The 15,482-nt window shown below is 55.5% G+C and overlaps 1 protein-coding gene across 3 annotated transcripts; it reads left to right on the top strand.

Moving 5' to 3' along the window:
• The first annotated feature begins 849 nt into the window (after positions 1-849).
• On the top strand, positions 850-15,421 carry LOC149860528 (pre-mRNA-processing factor 39-like). 3 transcript variants are annotated; one of them, XM_090054951.1, is made up of 17 exons: positions 850-1,006; positions 1,421-1,821; positions 2,694-2,819; positions 3,870-3,988; positions 4,613-4,780; positions 6,242-6,431; positions 7,449-7,556; positions 9,442-9,606; positions 10,249-10,292; positions 10,445-10,571; positions 11,290-11,522; positions 11,645-11,709; positions 11,819-12,087; positions 12,527-12,711; positions 13,173-13,247; positions 13,370-13,517; positions 14,943-15,421. In XM_090054951.1, the coding sequence occupies exons 1-17, from the start codon at positions 895-897 to the stop codon at positions 15,006-15,008; spliced, it is 2,601 nt and encodes an 866-aa protein (XP_089911077.1). In that variant the 5' UTR covers positions 850-894; the 3' UTR covers positions 15,009-15,421. The 3 variants fall into 3 exon arrangements, with proteins under 3 accessions (XP_089911077.1, XP_089911078.1, XP_089911080.1); XM_090054952.1 differs by lacking the exons at positions 10,249-10,292; positions 11,290-11,522; positions 11,645-11,709; XM_090054954.1 differs by lacking the exons at positions 850-1,006; positions 1,421-1,821; positions 2,694-2,819; positions 3,870-3,988 and adding an exon at positions 4,186-4,305.
• Positions 15,422-15,482: the final 61 nt, after the last annotated feature.

The following is a 15,482-nucleotide window of genomic DNA, read 5'->3' as shown; positions in this document are numbered from 1 at the left end:
TTTTCCCCCAGGAGGAGCAGCTGAATGAGGTCCTTTGATTCTACAAAGGTTGAGAACCACTGCCCTGGACCTTTCTTAGCTAGGTCTCTTTACCAGCGAGTCTAGTACCAATGTATGAGATGGAAGTGCTAAAGAACAGGCTCATCCCTCCCTTGCTGAAAGCCACCAGCCGAGCTTCCTCCTAACGAACCTTCCTTTTTGTCAACTTTGCAGCCTAGCACTAATGCAGTCAAATGCCCTTAGCCCGTCCTGCCTTGTATTCCTGAGCCCTCTGGGGCACGCAGAAATGACGATACTTACTGACCACTCTGGCCTCTCTTCAGTGGAGTGTTTATGATTGCTCCTGGCTGCCCTGGTCTGAGAGATACCAGGGATACCTCTCTGGCTTTTCATCATCCCACTCTCTATGATTCCTCCAGAGCCAAGTGAGCCTAGAAATGAAGATACTCCTTTTGGCCTCTGCCTTCTCTATTGCACGCTCTATGGTTCCTCCAGGCAAGAGATAGCCTAGGAAATGAAAGAAACCCCTCTCTTGACTGCTCTACCTTTGCTCCAAGGCTTCTATGGTTCCTTTTGGCTACTCTGGTCTCTCTGGAGGACCAAAGGGGAATCACAGAGGGCGGAAAAAAGGGAGGCAAGAGCGATTAGAAGAGACCCAGTAGCACCATGACCAGAGGCAAATCTCTATGGTTCCTCTGGATCCTCCAATGGCAAGCTGCCCTTCCTGCTGGCTGCTCTACCCCGTTCCTCTAATGCTCCCGCCTCAGGAGGGCGGAAGTGGTCGAGGTGCTCTAGCTCGCAGCTCTATGGTCTTCCCCCCAACGCTTCGCGCGCCTTCATCCGGGTCCCCGCGGCCGCGCATGCGCCGTGCGCTCGAGCTGGCAGCGCGACAAGATGGCGGCAGAGGGGCTGGAGGCGCCGGCCAGTACGGACTGCGGCGGCGGGGCCGGTGCGGAGGGAGTCCCCGGCCCGGGGAGCGGCGGGGATAGTGGCCTCGAGGCGGCGGGTGAGCGCGGATGGGGGGAGAGAGAGGGGCTGGGGAGGGGTCGGGGGGGGCCTCGTGGGCGGGAGGGTGGGGTGGGGAGAGGTGAGGGGGTCAGGTTGTGGGGGCTAGGTCTGTGGGGGTTAGGTCAGTGGGGGAGGGGCCAGGCTGTGAGGAGAGGGGGTCAAAGTGGGGGGGGGCTAGAGGGGTTGGAGGTTTGGGTGGAGGGGGAGGGGAAGGGGTCGAAGAGGACCCCGGGGTTGGGCCAGGGAGTGGGGGCACTGGGGGCCCCGTTATCCTGGCGTGAAGCCTGGGTGCAGTTCCTGGTTTCCACTCCCGGGCCTGGGAGCTCGAAGGAGGCGTTGCAGTTGGAGCGGGGAGCTCGGGGCCTCTGTTCCCCCGCCACCCCCTCACACTGCGTTTCTCCCCCTCCTGCAGGGCCCCCCCCAGATGTGATCCCCAAACCGCCCAGCCCAGCCACCGCCCAGCCGGAAGAGCTGCCTACGGAGCTGCAGGACTGCAATGGGCTGAGCACCGAAGCCAACGCGGATGCCGGAGGGCCAGGGCCGGGGCCAGGGGTGGAGGACTCGGAGATGCTGGAGGAGGGCGAGGTGGTGGAGGAGGGCGAAGTTGTTGAGGAGGAGGTGGTGGTGGTCCCGCCATGCCCTCCACCTAAGGAGTCGCCCTCACCGTCGCCCCCACCCCTTCCCAACCCCCCACTGCCCGAGGAGCCGCTGCCCACATATCCGCTCGAGTTTGAGCGGTTCTGGAAGGCGGCGCACGAAAACCCCCACGACTTCTCTGCCTGGACTGAGCTGCTGCAATACGTGGAGCAGGAGGTTAGCGGGGAGCGCACCCCACCCCTGTTCCTTGTGAGCTTTCCCTACAGCTGTATCCCAGGGCCCTCTGCAGTCTGGATACCTGGGTCCTCTCATTGGCTTTAACGGAGCAAAGGGTTAAATTTCTGGGAGTCTCAGGACTCCAGGGTTCTCTCTTTGGCTTTAGGAGCCTGCTGGAGATTGAGGGGTTAAAAGGCTGGGAATTGGGTGGCTCCTGGGTTCTTTTGCTGGCTTAGGGGCCGTTGGCAGTTGAGGGGTTAAGTCGCTCAGTTCCCTTTGGTGCTCTGCCAGGTGGGGGACCAGCATCCTGTGGTTTGGCGTGGCTGCCGTAGCAACACTAGGGTCCTGTCCTGGGCTGTGGCAGGAAGCACATGTTGGTCGTTAGGCCAAGGGCGTGGCAGGGACTCCTGGGTTCTTTCCCTGCCGACTGGCTCTGCAGTGCCTGTGCTTGACTGGCTGATGTGTGCCAGGTAGCACGAGGCTTCATTCAAAGCACATGCAGGCATTGGGTTTAGGGACATTTGGTCAGAAATGGGGACCCCAGTGACCTGAGAGACTGTCCCCCCTGCCATGGCCACCATCTACTGTGTTTTCTGACATGTGGCCCCGCCCCTAAAACAGGACCTGGAAACTACAGCATACTTTATAGGAGAGAGATGTGATAAGAGCAGTATCTCCTGTACTGGGGAGAAAAATAGGGGGACTGTTTTCCAGCTACGCTCAACTTGGTGCTACCTACAACTAGGAATGTTGTCTGGTGGGGAGACCGGATCTCCCAGACTGCAGTGCGGTGGGATGAGAGCCCAGGTTGAGGGCCGTGGTTGTGGGGTTCTTGTCCACGCTGATGCTGATTTATTTCTTCCCCGGCACAGAATCATCTCTTGTCAGCCCGGAAAGCCTTTGACAGCTTCTTCGCCCACTATCCTTACTGCTATGGCTACTGGAAGAAGTACGCTGACATGGAGCGTAGATTCGACTGCCACAAGGAGGTGGAGGAGGTGAGGAAAGTGATGCATCCAGACAAAAATACCTCAGACTTATATCTACATTGAGATGGGCTATAAATTAGCTGTTGCCACACAGGAAAGAGACATGGGAATCACTGTGGACTGTTTCCTCAAAACATCAGCTTGGGGCTTAGCAGCCATTTAAAGGGCAAGTGGAATATTAGGGATTATTAAGGGGGGAATTGGTTGAGTATCCTGATTTTTCCTTTATAAATCTGTGGTCCATCCATGATTTGGAGACTGCCCAGTTCTGGTTCCTGCACCTCCAACAGGATGGAAAGGTACAAAAGAAGTTTCAGAGAAAGGCAACAAGGCTGATTTGTGATATGGGGGGGCTTCCCCATGAACAGACTGAAGCAGCTAGTGAAAAAGAGAGTGGTGGCTAGAAGGATGAAGAGGTGGAGTGTGGGGTGGCTAGATGGACCTGTTCCATTTAGAGACACTTGAGTGGGGAATGTGAGAAGCGTTTCCAAAAAACCTAAATGGGGAAGAGAAAGCCAGTGTGGATTTATTATGGGCTGCCACCTCAAACAAGAACAAGGGGTCACACAATGGAATGAGCAGGCAGTCGGTTTAAAACATACCAAGGAAGTTCTTTCTCACCCAGTGTGGAATTAAAGGGTGGAGCTCGATCCCACCAGATGTAGTGAAAGCTGAGTGTAACCTAATTCACCAAGGGGATTGGGCGCAGTCTTGGAGACAATGTGCATCTGTAGCTGTTGAGCATGGGAGAGACACGGCTTTTGAGTTAAAACTTCCTAGACCTTAAATGATGGAGGTTACAAGTGAGAGAGAAACAGGGGCACAAACCCTGGTCAGAGCCTGGTCTTGCAGCATCTGCTCTCTGTCCCCATGTGACGCACAAGATTAGGCAAGCCGGACCTGTTGTCTGACCCAGTAAATGGCAATTATGAGAAGGGGGTTGTGGGGTGGCCTCTCTTCCCAGCGGGTGGCTTGAATTAGGGCTGGGGTGGGTCAGGGAACTCAGCCCAGGGAAGGGTGCCTGTCTCTACCCTGCTGAGCTCCCTCTCTGCCCCACAGGTCTTCGAGCGAGGACTCCAGTCCATCCCCCTCAGCATGGACCTGTGGATCCATTACCTCTCCTACCTCCAGGCCACCTTAGACATGAACCTGCCTGATTCCCTCCAGAAGATCCGCGGGTGAGTCCTTGTGGTGAGGAGGAAGCGGGGGGCTGGTACTGCCTTCCCTGCTAGGAAAAGCGGGGATCTCACCTGCTCTGTGCTGCCGGTGACTTGGGGCGGTTCACATCCCAGCAGCAACTGGAGGGGGGGCACAGCCAGCATCAGGCGCCTGGCATGGGCGAACGAGTGGCATACCGTATTTTCTCACCTACAAGGCACCCTGCAATATAAGACGCACCTTGTCTTTGAAAGGCAGCGCGAAGACACAAAGATCTTTCCTTGTAGTAACTGAGTTACAGCAGCCAGGGAGCCCAGCCTGCTTTGTTCTGCTTCCTGTGAGTCGCATGTATTTTTGCCTTTGCCCAGTGAGGCAGAAAGTGCTCTTACCGTATTTCCTGCATATAATGCTCACACCAGTTCCTTGCTGCTGTTTTTCTTGCAGGGAGGAAAGCTGTGTGTTATAGGCAGTGAATTACGATAGATGGGACCAGGGCTGAGAATGGGGTAAAAGGGGCTGCGGCAGGGGGGAACACAGCCTGCCAGGTCACTGGGGTCCCCATTTCCGAGGCTCCCAGGGGCTACCGTGTTGTTGCCCCATTAACGGATCTTCCCCTTCCCCACCCCCCCCTTCTGTCTCTGCAGTGTGTTTGAATCAGCTGTGGCTGCAGCGGGCATGGACTTCCGCTCAGACAAGCTCTGGGAGATGTATGTGGAGTGGGAGAGAGAGCAGGGTGATCTACGGGCCATCACGGCCATCTACGACCGGCTCCTGGCCACCCCCACGCAACTCTACAGCCACCACTGGGAAAAGTAGGTGACATGACCATGGGGGAGGGAAAGGGGCAGGCATTAGGGGCCGTCAGAGATTGTTCCTGTGCTTCTGCGGAGCTTGGGCCTCCATGGAGAATCAAACCAGCACCCGGAGAATCAAACCAGCACCCAGAGTGTTGGGTGTGCCCCTCCCAGCCAGCCGCAGGGCAGGGAGCTCAGGAAAAGCTGTTGGAAGATCTTTGTTTCTCCAGCCTCAGGGCATGAACCATCCAGGAGCTGGTGTGGAAAGGAGATGAGATGAAAGGCCTCTGGGAAAGCAGGGCCACCCACGCTGGGCGGGGCTTACGGAGGCCTTGAAAGCCCCTGGCCGCAGTGCTTTTCATACCCCATGGACCCCCAGGTCTGGCCCACTACCTCTGAGGCTGCGGGCCTCTGAGCACAATTTGGAGACCAGGGGAGTTTAAAACCTGGAGGGGCCAGGGCATTCTGTCCCTCCGTTTCTCTGGGAAATGGGGCTGGGACTGTGCCATGAGGGAGTAGCCAAGAGCAACATTGTTCAGTTTTTTGGTATCCTGGGCATGGAGCTGACACCACCCCTGCACGCCAGGATTGGGTCGTAGGGGGCCAGTGCCACCCCTTCCCATCCCCCTCATGTGGGATTGAGTCTCACAAAGCTGGCAGCGCATCCTATGCACCTCAGTTGGGCTGGGGGGAGGGGAAGCAACTAGCTCTACCCCCCTCGTGTGCCATGATTGGGTCGCGGGGTTCTAGCGCGCACACGCACACACACGCACACACACGCGCACGCACACACACGCGCACGCACACACATGCGCACGCACACACGCGCGCGCACACACGCACACACACGCACACACACACACGTACACACACGCGCGTACACGTTGGGACTTGTTCCCAGAGTGCTGGCACTGCACCCTGGGATGGGGACCTGGTGTAACCCCCCCACTGTACTGGGATTGAGTCCCAAAAGGCTGGCACTGCCCCCCTTCTGCTTCCCCCCCCCCACTGGGATTGAGTCCTGTGGGGCTGACACTGCTCCCACCATGTGCTGGATTGGGTCCCTAGAAGCCAGTCCTGACTCTCCCCACCCCCCGTAATGCTGTGGTTGAGCCCCAGGGCGTCGATACCACCCCTGTGTGGCAGGATTGGGTCTTGTGGGGTGGGGAGCATTGCCCCTGCCCAGCCCCCCACATCAAGATTGGGCCCTGGGCCCATGCTTCTCCCACCTGGCCCTGTGAGCTGGCACTGGGGCTTTCCATGGGTCAAGAGGTTTGGCAGCAGAGGAGCGGTCTACTGCTCTCCCACTGCCCAGTTTATAACCTCACAGAGATCCTCACAGGCCAGATGACACAGGGCCACATGGCGGAGGATGAACACACCCCCAGTTTAGGTCTGGACAGAGGCGGGGGGCTAGGTTTGCTTGTGGGGGTAGATGATGCCCGGCAGGTCTGTTGCTAACCGCTGCCCTGGCCACAGGTTCAAGGAGCATGTGATACACAACCCCATCCAGGATGTTGTGACGCCTGAGGAGCTGGCGTGGCTCCAGTCCAAGTTGGTCACAGACACCGTGCAGAAGTTGCCTGAGACGGATGCTGAGGAGCCACCGCCTGGGGAAGATCTGCCCCCTGGGCTGGAAGCCAAGCAGGAGGCAGGGGTGGATGACCAGGTACTGACCGAAAGTGGCCATTGGGGTCAAGAACAGCTCCCAGCCCTCTGATTTGCTGCCCTAGACTTGCAGCAACATTGCAGGTGACCCCTGCTTCCACCAACCTGGCTGGAAGGAACCACACCCACTCAGGGGCTTGTCACTGAACTCCTCCCCCCACCGCCGTTTCAGCCAAGATGGGTCCTGCCACCTATTGGTGTCCTCAACCTGCTGAGGCCCAGTTGGGTGGAAGAGGCTGATTCACTTCCTGTCTTAAAGCATCATAGGGATTTCCTAGGCTTCTGGACTTTGCTGGTTGCCACATGGGGCTAGGAGGGGATTCCCCCTTGTGTGTGCCTGCACGGGGGAGGGTTGTTAGGCCTTCCAAGTCAGAGGCACTGGGTGTTGTCTGCAGCCCAGGCTGGGGGTGGTGGCTGGGCTGTGTGAGTGCTTCTGCTGGGACTTAAGGCTGAAAGGTCCTGGCTAGAGGGTCTTTGCCCCTCTACTCAGTGTCAGACTGATGCTGTATTTAGGGTCAGGAGAGACTTTTTCCCCCTGATCAGAATAATATGGATTGGAAGGGGGTTTGCCTTCCTTTGTAGCAGGGGCATGGCCTCTGCTTGGGATCTCTTGAGCATATATTAACTCTTTAACAGCAGGAGGACGTTGACTGCTGTGATCCCCCTGCTTTTCTTGTGGCAGGCTGGGTTGTGATGTTTCATAGTTTCTAGGGTTGGAAGGAACCTGAATAGATCATCAAGTCCAACCCCCTGATATGTAGTGCTGTGTTAGGGCTGACAGTAGTTTGACAAAGAAGTTGGATGATGGAGTAGTCTGAAATGATTTGGGCAGGGATGATCTTGCCTCAGGCAGGGGTTGGACTAGATGGCCCCTTCCAGCCCCACCTCTCTATGATTTCTATGGTGGTGCCCTGCGGCTCATGCACCTGCCTTCAACCCAAGTCCTCTGGGCAAACCAGAGCAAGACCATCAGCCTTGTAGATATGTAATATCTCTGCTCTTTCCTTTTGTCTTCCAGGCAGATATTGACCAGGACAAGGTCCGCGAGCTGGTCCTCTCCATCAGGCAGCAGGTCTATGCTCAGAATGAGGCAGAAGTCAGCAAGCGCTGGACCTTTGAAGAAGGGGTAGGTGCCTCCCGATATCTCCTGCTTAATGCCACCCCTCCCTGATCCCCCTGTAACATAGTTTCTAGGGTCAGAAGGGACATGAGCAGATCATCTAGTCTGACCCCCTGCCATGGCAGGAAAGAGTACTGGGGTCAAACGACCCCAGCAAGGTGGACATCTAACGTATTCATGGGATCTCTCAAGTACACTTAACCCCCCTTGCAGTGGTGGGACATGGCTAGCCCTTGTCCCCCAGCTTTACCTGGGGTTGATTCAAGGCCTTAGGCTGTCTTGGGGCAATAGGCCATATAGTTGCGTGACAGGGTTGTTGGTGGAGTTTTAGGACCTGGTCAGACAAGAATGTGTTTAGGTTGGTTTGGACAGGGCTAATCCTGCAGGGGGCTGGATTGGATGTGACCTCTGGAGCTCCCTGTCCTTCTGGCTGCTCTAAGCCATATGCTAGAGACAAAAGCAGGGGCTGCTTATAAAACAGTTCTAGGCAGGATCTGGCCTATTCTGCTGATTCTGCGATATGACGTGCAATTGGCTTACCCAAGCCACCTGGAAAAAGTCAGGGTAGATGTGTACCTTTGTAGACTTAACTACAGTTAAGTCTTAGTTTATATATAGAGAGGTTATAAGATCTTTTTTGCAAATGAGAAGAATAGGGATACATATAAAGAACACAGGGGAGGTGTTGCATCACTACTTGGCTGCTAGGGGTCAAGGTAACCAGCATGCACAGAGGCGTGACTACCACAAAGAGAAGCCACCCTCAGTAGCAGACTCATGGGACAAACCCAGCGTAATTTGGCCTGGCATCAATCTACGGTTATAAACTACTATAAGACCGTTTCAGGCTGGACATAAGGAACAATTTCTTTACTGTCCAAGCCCCCAAGGTCTGGAACAGCCTGCCATCAGAGGTGGTTCAAGCACCTACATTGAACACCTTCAAAAGTAAATTGGATGCTTATCTTGCTGGGACCCCAGGTGACTTCCTGCCCGTTGGGCGGGGGGCTGGACTCGATGATCTTCTGAAGTCCCTTCCAGCCCTGATGTTTATGAAATCTACTCTAGTATCCCCCACAAGAAGCCTTATTTTGGGGATGGAGGCCACATCCTGCATCCTCTGCATTCTATTTCCTCTGAAGTAACTTAAGACCATGCCCCAGAAGTGGCCACATATATACTGCATTGTCATGTGCCCAGCATATCTGTCCCAGCAAAATCTGTGCATCTGTCTTCAATGGGAAAACTTTTCATAAGCATGGAGATGCTGTGCATGCTATGCCATGCTGTTATTTAGATGGCAGAGTCCTGTCTTAACCCTCATAGCCATAGCTGTTGGTTGAACACTGTAGCTTGGCCCTGGAATTAGCTGCTGGTTGTATCTCGATGAGGCTTGTGATGTGGAAACCACACTTAATTCATAGGAGCTTATGTAAAGAACTGCTTAGGATAGAGAACAGTCTGGTTGCTGCCTATTGTGAGGGTCTGAGGCCTAACCTTGTGTGACAGTAACTCCTTCTAGGAACATGTGCGTCCAGCTTCCCAGGAGGCTCTGTCACACCAGGAAATCCCTGCTGCCTCCTAACTCACCCAGGCTCCCTGGGGTGCAACACTGCCTGGAGGACTTGCTTTGTGTCACGCAGTCAGCCAAGACTGCCTTTTTTTCCCTTTATTTTGTCTTCTGGAAATAAGGTGTGTGTTCTATGCAAGAAAGTATGGTAGCATTGCGCCCCTTGGTCTGATCATCCCCAGAGCGGGCCTTAGTGATTCTGGGAACAGCACTGATATCCAGTTAAGCCAGCCCCAAAGGATTTCTCACTGCAGAGGTTACTCCTCCCCTGAGCTGTCCCGGAGGGAACCTCATTGTTATTCCTACCCCACTCTTCCACAGATCAAGCGGCCCTACTTCCATGTGAAGCCGCTGGAGCGAGCCCAGCTGAGGAACTGGCGCGACTACCTGGACTTTGAAATGGCCCATAGCTCTCATGAGCGTACCATCGTGCTCTTTGAGCGCTGCGTCATCGCCTGCGCCCTCTATGAGGAGTTCTGGATCAAAGTGAGCGCCCTGCCCCCCACCCCTGCTCCTGCCTCTTCCTCCTCTCCCCCTTTAATTTCACAAGACAAAGCTGGGGGAACCAGGCCTCGGGATCTAAGGACACCGTTTGCTGGCCTGAGCCTCCTGGGACAGGTTGGTTTTAACAGGCCAAGCTCCCTGATCAGCAGGGAATGAAGCGATCTCATCTCATGTGCTGGATTTCTGGAGACGGGTCTCCCTAGGGATAGGAGGAGCCAGCCTCAGTACAGAAGCTTTTACGTGACTCTCCCTGTGTCCTGCAGGGAAGTGCTGGGGGTGGCATGGGGGGGATGGATCGACTCCTTTCGGCTTCCTCCCACCAGCTGAAAAAGAATCCACCCCCTTCCTCTCCCTGTGCTGGATGCCATCTGCTACACCCAGGCCGTGAGTCACCCACGGCCGGAGAGGAGACGGTGCGCCTAGGGGAAGCAGGTGCTTGAATCCCTTGGGTACCGGCGCCAGCTCACTCTGTCCCAGCTCCAGCTGGCAGCGGCACGTCGTGGGCGCCCGATGCCTCGGCCGCGCGTTGTGGTTTTTTTTTTTGTCTGTGGAGCAAACTTCTAACAGCCTTCTCTTAAATTCCGCTGCTGTTTTTCCCTGCCCGATCTCTCCCACCCGCCTAAGAGGGTGCAGGAAACCCTGAAGAGAGGTGCGTTAAGCCCCCTCACGTGAGTGCACCGTCCCTCCCCGGGGCAGACTTTCATCCCTTTTCCGTGCCGCCCCAGGCGGGAGGAGCTAACCCATTCCCTCAGCCTTTCTTTCTGCCTACTCCTCTATTCTTTCTCCCCCCAACCTCCTCTCTTTCCGACTTCTCATGCAGTACACCACCTATCTGGAGAACCACACGGTTGCCGGCACCCGCAGCGTGTTCCAGCGGGCTTGTTGCTACCACCTGCCCCGAAAGCCCAGCATCCATCTTCTCTGGGCTGCATTTGAGGAGAAGCAAGGTCAGTGGGAACCCAGCTAGCAGCGGGTAGTGCACACATAGCTCCTTTGTCATCTCCCCTCCTGGCTTGGAGTCCTGTTCCCCAGTTGACTGCAGCCTGATAATTCACAGTGGTAACTGCCCCCATGACTACAGTTCCCCTGTGGTGACCTCTTGGTGGGAGCAGTTGTTCTGGCTTTGTTTAGCACTGGGACATCAAATGTGTCTTGCACAGTGGACTGCATCTAGATCTCAGGGCTTCCACAGACCACTCGTGAACTGCAGAAACGTTTATCCCTAGAGACCCTGGAGTTAATGCTGCTGTTGCCTTGTTCCCTCTCCTCTTTTCCCCCTGTCTTAGTCATCAGGGCAATTAAACCCCCCTGGTGCTGGTAGCAAAGGTAGTGGTGCATTTAATGCTGATAGGGCTCCAGAAGCTGTGGCCACAGGCCTTGTGGGCCAGTTGATTTCTCCCAGTGCCCCAAATTAGAGGCTGAAATGTTGGGTCTTCATCTTGGGCAGCTGAATTGGCCAACACCTATTGTTTCTGTCATCCGCTCCATCGGAAACCTGGGTTCTCTCACTCCTGATCCTTCCCCTGTAGTTCAGCTCAGTGGCACAGTCCCCCACCCAGATGTCAATCTTTCTAGTGCAAGTAACTTCATTAGCAGCCTGTGGGACCTAGGCGAGATTATCATGATCATACAGCTTTGCCTGGCTTCTAATTGCTGGTTTGTTAGGAACGCACCCAAATCTCCTGGCTTCCTTTACCTGGAAACCTTCGCATGTGTCAGGAAGAGAATGGAGACCCCCATCAGTTCTGTGATTCGCATCCCACACTTTCCCTTCTCCCAAAAATTCCCAGCTGGAGATTGGAGCACGGGTCTTATACGAGGGAAGTGATCCTGACTGGTCTGGTGAAAGGGAAACATCTTTTTCTCCTTCCTGCTGCCTTCCTACGTGGGGGCGCGTGGTATGCCAGTAAATACGGTACCTCGTCGGCAAGCGCTAGCCGGTCCTGCATTTTTAAGGTGTCCAGTGGAGGCCCTAGGGGCGTCGCGGTGATGGCGCCCTGTCCCCTCTCGGTCTCTGCAGGCTCCTTAGATGCTCGGGGAAGGCACCGCTAAGCCCCTGTAGGCCCCCCCCCAGAGCCCCGCGCGGTAAGTGGAAACTAGCGAGGATCTGTCCCTCCCCCGGGTGCTCCTGTCCCCTACTGCCTGCCCTCACCTCTCTCCATGCCTCCTGGATCTATCCGCCACCCCCCTGCAGACAACATAGAGGAGGCACGGCGCATCCTAAAGACCTTTGAGGAGGGCATGCCTGGGCTGGCCATGGTGCGGCTGCGGCGGGTGAGCCTGGAACGGCGGCAAGGCAACCTGGAGATGGCCGAGGCCTTGCTGCAGGAAGCCATCCAGGCCAACGAGGGGCTGCCGCTAGCCTCCTTCTATGCCATCAAACTGGCCCGGCAAGTGCTGAAAGTCCAGAAGAACCTCATCAAGGCTCGGAAAGTCCTCATGGATGCGCTGGAGAAAGACCCGGTGAGGGATGGGGCAGGGAGTGGGCACTGGGCAATAGCCCAGTTAGGTTTGTGGTATAGGAGGGAGGCAAACCTGTGCTTCTCACAGAGCCACTGAGCAGATCCAGGTGGCTAGTACAGCCTGGGACCCAGATGGAGGAACCTAGTGCTATCTGAACCCAGACTGAGATTGGGGTCCCTTTCTGAAGCCCCAGCTGCTCCCTGCCCCACAGAGATGGGAGGCTGGATAGAGGGGGGAAATCAAGGCAGGGACCAGAACATAGGCATTCTGCCCCCACCCCCTATCAGGCTTCCAGTGTCTCCCAGCTCCCAGGCCAGCTTGGAGCCCCTGGGACTGGTATGTACAGCTGGTGACCCCATCGCCTTTCCCTTCTGACAGCCACCCTCCTGTACTTAATCCTGTGGTCTCACTGCCCCCCTCTCCTTGTCTTGTCCCACAGGAGAATGCCAAGCTGTATGCCAATCTGCTGGAGATGGAGTTCAGTGCCGACATCAAACAAAATGAAGGCAACACCATGACATGCTTTGATCGGGCGCTCAACAGCAGCCTGTCTGAGGAAGCCAAGATAGTCTTCTCACAGCGCCGTGTGGAGTACCTTGAGGACTTTGGCTCCAGCATGCACAGGTGAGGGGGGCAAGGTGGCTTTCCCTGTGCCTAGCACAGCTGCCTCAGCTCTGCCATATGTGGGGCGGGAGATGGCTACGGTCTCCGAGGGGCTCTGAGACTGTAGCGAGGAGCACTTGGGGATCTTTATTCACTGGGAACAGGGCCTGAGCTGAGCCTTTGGCGCAGACACCTAGCCCTGGGCAGGGCTAGTGCAGGGGTGGCTTGCCCATGGCATATGTGTAACATGGGCAGCCTGTGTGTGTAGCACAGGGCAGATCAGAGGAGGGTGCATGGCAGTCTGGGGTGAAAGCAGGCAGTGGATTGGGGCAAGGGGGCACAGAAGGCCAAAAAGCAGCAGTGCATTTGGGGCATGGGCATGCAGGGAAGGGGGCTGAAAGCAGAGGGGGCTGATGGAGCAGGGGGAGAAAGCAGGACTTGGCTTGTGGCACCTTCTGAGCACCTTTTTATGTGTTTCCCAGCTTGCTGGTTGCCTACGACGAGCACCAGAAGATCCTGAAGCGCTATGCGGCCCGCAAGAGGGGCCCCGAGAATGGGTAAGGCCACCAGCATGTGCAGGCAGGGAGCTGGGGGGCAGCTGTGGGGAGGAGGTTGCTACCTTCCTCATCATCCACCCTTCCCAGAGCTCATCAAGGCCCCTTTCCTTTCTTCCCCACAGTGCTGATGAGCCAGATGAGAAGAGGATGAGAATGGAGGATGGAGCTGGGATGATGGGGCCTGGCATGGCTGGAGGCATGAACCAAGGCATGGGGGGCGACATGGGCAACAACCCAACGGCTGCCTACAACTACAACGCGTGGTATCAGGTGGGTGGTGCTCAGCTGTTCCACTGCTCCATCACCTTCTGCTTGACCTCTACTCCCTTCTCAGACCAGTGGCTTTGCTCCTTGTTTGGACCTGCCCCTTGTGTCTGGTGCTGTAGTAGCTCACCTATCATGTCTCCAGCTAAGCCCCACACCTTGTTCTTGGGAAAGCGGGGTAAAAAGATGTTTCCAGCATTATGACTGCATAGAACAGGGATGGAGCCTAATCTTCAGCTCAGTCAATTTTTCCTGCTTAACTAAAGCTGAAACCCTAGTTGCTGCTGAAGACTGGTCTGGGGGCAAATCTACGAGTTTGCCTTTTTCAAATACACCCTAAAAGGAGGTGGACTAGGAAGAGAGACCGGGAAGAACTAGGTTAGCCAGGTTGCCAGGTTAACTTGATTAGTGGATTGTGGAGACCATTCAGATATAGCACCTGGGCCATGAAGACAGTGGACTCCCTCAGCTGCCTGATCAGAAATGCTAGAGCCACTGTGAGCCAGGGGGGCTTCTGGTTGGGATACAAAATCAGCTACAGAAACATGCCTCAGATTAGGGGCAGCTGATTTTTTGGTGAAAGGTGCATGTGATATGCTGATAAATGCAGTAACCTACAGCATCCCCTCTGGGCTGGGAGACAGGCTGTGGTGGCAGCTTCAAGGGCCCTTCTGGGTTAGAGGAAGGCTGTGTAAGTGCTTCTGTGGGACAATGGGAGTAAAGGTGACAAGTTAATAACCCTGCTGTGGGGGAGGGGGCATTTAGGAAGCTCCAATTCAGAGGTCATGCCCCTCCTGTGCTCAATAGCTACCAATGCCCCTTTCCTCCAAGAACACATCCAGTCCCTTGGTGAATCTGGGTAAACCCTTAGCTCCCACTGCATCTGGTGGTAATGAGCTCCCCGCTTCAATTTCACACTGGGGGAGGGGAAAGAACTGTCCTGTGTTAGTTTTAAACTGATGACCTTCCCCCTAGTTTCTGGCTGGTGAGAGGCCATGATGCATCCCTGTTGAGTTTCTCTTCCCTATTTAGGGTCTTATAAGGGCTTCTGGGCTCTTTTTGTCCCACTTCGAGAATCTTTAAACTGAATAGGGCCCGTCTGTCCATCCATCCATCCCACACACTCATTACCCTCTTCAGCCTCTTCTCACAAGACAGCCGCTCCATACCACAAATCATGTGTGTTGCCTTTCTGTGTACCTTCTCTAGCCCTTTGGAGGTGCAGGGACCAGAACCAGGTGCAGCATTCAAGGCACTGGCAATCCATGGATTTCTAAAAGGGGATCGTGATGCTTTCCATTATGTTTCTGGCTCTGTGAAATCATCCCGAATGTGTTGTTTGCCTTTCTGATGGAAGCCAGTGCACTGGCAGTCTGTCCCCAGGCAGGCTTCACATCCACTGACCTCTCTGTCCCTACACTTTCTCCACAGCAAAATTACAGCGCGTATGGCTACCAGAACCCCTGGAACTACAGCCAGTATTACCACCAGAGCTGAGGGCCAGCGAGTGAGACGGCCAGAGATGCAGAACCATGACAGGGAACTGGACTGCCTGGCTCCTTCCAAATGGGAGGCCCTACCTCCCACCCCACCTCCCTCCCCCAGGAGCCACATCCTGTCCCCACACCACAGCACCCACCCCCGGGCCCTGAAGTGCGCTCATCTCGGGGGAGCTTTGAGATTTTCTGCTTCCCTGGACAGCTGGACTCTGCACCCAAGCAAGAAAAGGGGGGTGGGGGTGAGTTCCTCACTCCCAGTACCACCCCTCTCCACCCAGCTCACAGGCTGCTGGGATGGAGTTGGGTTGGTTTTTAAACACCCAGTTAGCAAGGGGACCCCTTTTGTAAAACTTTTTTTTTCTGTACATTTCATGTGGCGTTGGGTGTAAATAAACGTGGGGGTAAGCACGGCTGGTGGTGTCTTGATACCTGCTCCCTCCTCCCATCAGGACAAATCCATCTCTTCCAGGAC

This window comes from Crocodylus siamensis, chromosome 6 (genome assembly GCF_052110815.1).
Source record: "Crocodylus siamensis isolate JL-2025a chromosome 6, ASM5211081v1, whole genome shotgun sequence".
In the NCBI taxonomy this organism is placed as follows: Eukaryota; Metazoa; Chordata; order Crocodylia; family Crocodylidae; genus Crocodylus; species Crocodylus siamensis.
This window is presented reverse-complemented; position numbering and strand designations above follow the sequence as displayed.

Excerpts from the sequence above, each read along its gene's own strand:
- LOC149860528 (XM_090054951.1), top strand. The coding sequence starts at position 895 with ATGGCGGCAGAGGGGCTGGAGGCGCCGGCCAGTACGGACTGCGGCGGC. Across the intron at positions 6,432-7,448 it reads AGGCAGGGGTGGATGACCAG|GCAGATATTGACCAGGACAA; the intron begins GTACTGACCGAA and ends TTTGTCTTCCAG. Across the intron at positions 11,710-11,818 it reads CCCCCCCAGAGCCCCGCGCG|ACAACATAGAGGAGGCACGG; the intron begins GTAAGTGGAAAC and ends ACCCCCCTGCAG.